Genomic DNA, 1,888 nt, shown 5'->3' on the forward strand with positions numbered 1-1,888 from the left:
TTCAATATGTAACAGGCTCAACACACAGCGATAGGCCAGTTACAAAATTAAAGCCGCGCGCCGAGCATAATTGAGCCCGAGCCATCCTGGGAAGTCACCCGCAGAAATGAACCGGTCACGGAGAGGCCGAATGAAAATGAATCGGGGACCAACCCTGAGATCATAAAGATGCTCAAGGAGCTGAAAAACGGGTAGAATCGGGAGAGAAGATCGAAGTCAATGACAAAAAAGTGGAAACCTACAATTCTGGGGTCGACCAAATCCTAGGAGCACCGCCGATATTAAAAGCCCTGGATTCCAAGAAGTTTGTTGAAAAACCTTTTCCTCCGAGTGCAGCTCCGAAGATGATCCCTAAGAAGTTCCGCATGCACGAGATTCCTAAGTACAATAGAACAACCGACCCAAATGAGCATGTGACCTCCTACACGTGCGCCATCAAAGGGAACGACTTGGAGGATGATGAGATTGAGTGTGTCCTGCTGAAAAGGTTCGGGGAAACTCTGTCAAAGGGAGCTATGATATGGTATCACAACCTACCTCCTAATTCTATTGACTCATTTGCTATGCTTGCAAATTCCTTCTTAAAAGCACATGCCAGGGCTTTTAAGGTCGAGATCAGGAAGTCAGACTTTTTCAAAGTGAAACAGAGGGAAAATGAGATGCCTAGAGAATTCGTGTCCCAGTTTCAAACGGAACGAATGGACCTGCCTCCGGTCACAGACGATTGGTCCATTTAGGCCTTCACCCAAGGACTCAATATTTTAAGCTCGTTGGCTTCACAACAGTTAAAACAAAATCTGATAGAATATCCAGCTGTTACTTGGGCCGACGTGCATAACCAGTATCAATCAAAAATCAGGGTCGAAGATGATCAGCTTGGGGCCCCTTCCGGGTCCGTTTATCCTATCAGAGCCGTCGACGGATTCAAGAGAGATGTTGATTATGAATCATGATCAAATGGAATGGATGGACCTGCCTCCGGTCATAGACGATTAGGACGTTCAGGCCTTCACCCAAGGACTCAATGTTCTAAGCTCGTTGGCTTCACAACAGGTGAAACAAAATTTGGTAGAATATTTGGCTGTTACTTGGGCCGACGTGCATAACCGGTATCAATCAAAAATCAGGGTCAAATATGATCAACTTGGGGCCCCTTTCAGGTCCGTTTATCATGTCAAATCCGTCGACAGAGTCAAGAGAGACGTTGATCGTGAACCAAGATCAAACAGGGATCGGTATCAGCCATACAATGGAGACCGAAGAAATAGCGGGTCTGCGCGAAGCCCTTTGATAAATGAAAGGAAGAGTGATCAAGGTAAAAAAAAATGGGGATTCATGAGCAAAAACAGTTTCGACATGCCCATCGGGCCTAAGGAAGCGCCAAGGTTATCGGAGTACAACTTTAACATCGCCGTCGCCGCCAATGTATCTGCTATCGGATACATCAAAGATACCAAATGGCCTCGACCTCTACAGTCAGATCCAGCCCAAAGGGATCCTAACCTAATGTGCAAATATCATGGCACTCACGACTACAAAATATAGGATTGCCGACAATTAAGAGAGGAAGTAGCCTGGTTATTCAACAACGGACATCTCTGAGAGTTCCTGAGCGATCGAGCCAAGAATCATTTCAGGAATAGAGATTCTAATAAACAGATCAAGCAGGAGGAACCTCAGCATATCATTAACATGATCTCGTTGGGGTCGACGTTCCCCAGGGGCCGATGGTAAAGCGCACCAAAGTATCCATCACAAGGGAAAAATAGACTCAGGATTACGTGCCAGAGGGAACCTTGTCTTTCAATGACAAAGACATTGAAGGGATCGTGCTACCCAACAATGATGCACTGATAATATCTGTACTCATAAATAAATCTCGAGCTAA

The 1,888-nt window shown here is 45.6% G+C and overlaps 1 protein-coding gene across 1 annotated transcript; it reads left to right on the top strand.

Annotated features, from left to right (window-relative positions):
• The first annotated feature begins 344 nt into the window (after positions 1-344).
• LOC138907908 (uncharacterized) lies at positions 345-737 on the top strand. The gene has a single exon (XM_070198532.1). The coding sequence runs from the start codon at positions 345-347 to the stop codon at positions 735-737; it is 393 nt and encodes a 130-aa protein (XP_070054633.1).
• The last annotated feature ends 1,151 nt before the right edge of the window (positions 738-1,888 follow it).

The sequence above is a fragment of the Nicotiana tomentosiformis genome, chromosome 3 (assembly GCF_000390325.3).
Source record: "Nicotiana tomentosiformis chromosome 3, ASM39032v3, whole genome shotgun sequence".
Taxonomy (NCBI): domain Eukaryota; kingdom Viridiplantae; phylum Streptophyta; class Magnoliopsida; order Solanales; family Solanaceae; genus Nicotiana; species Nicotiana tomentosiformis.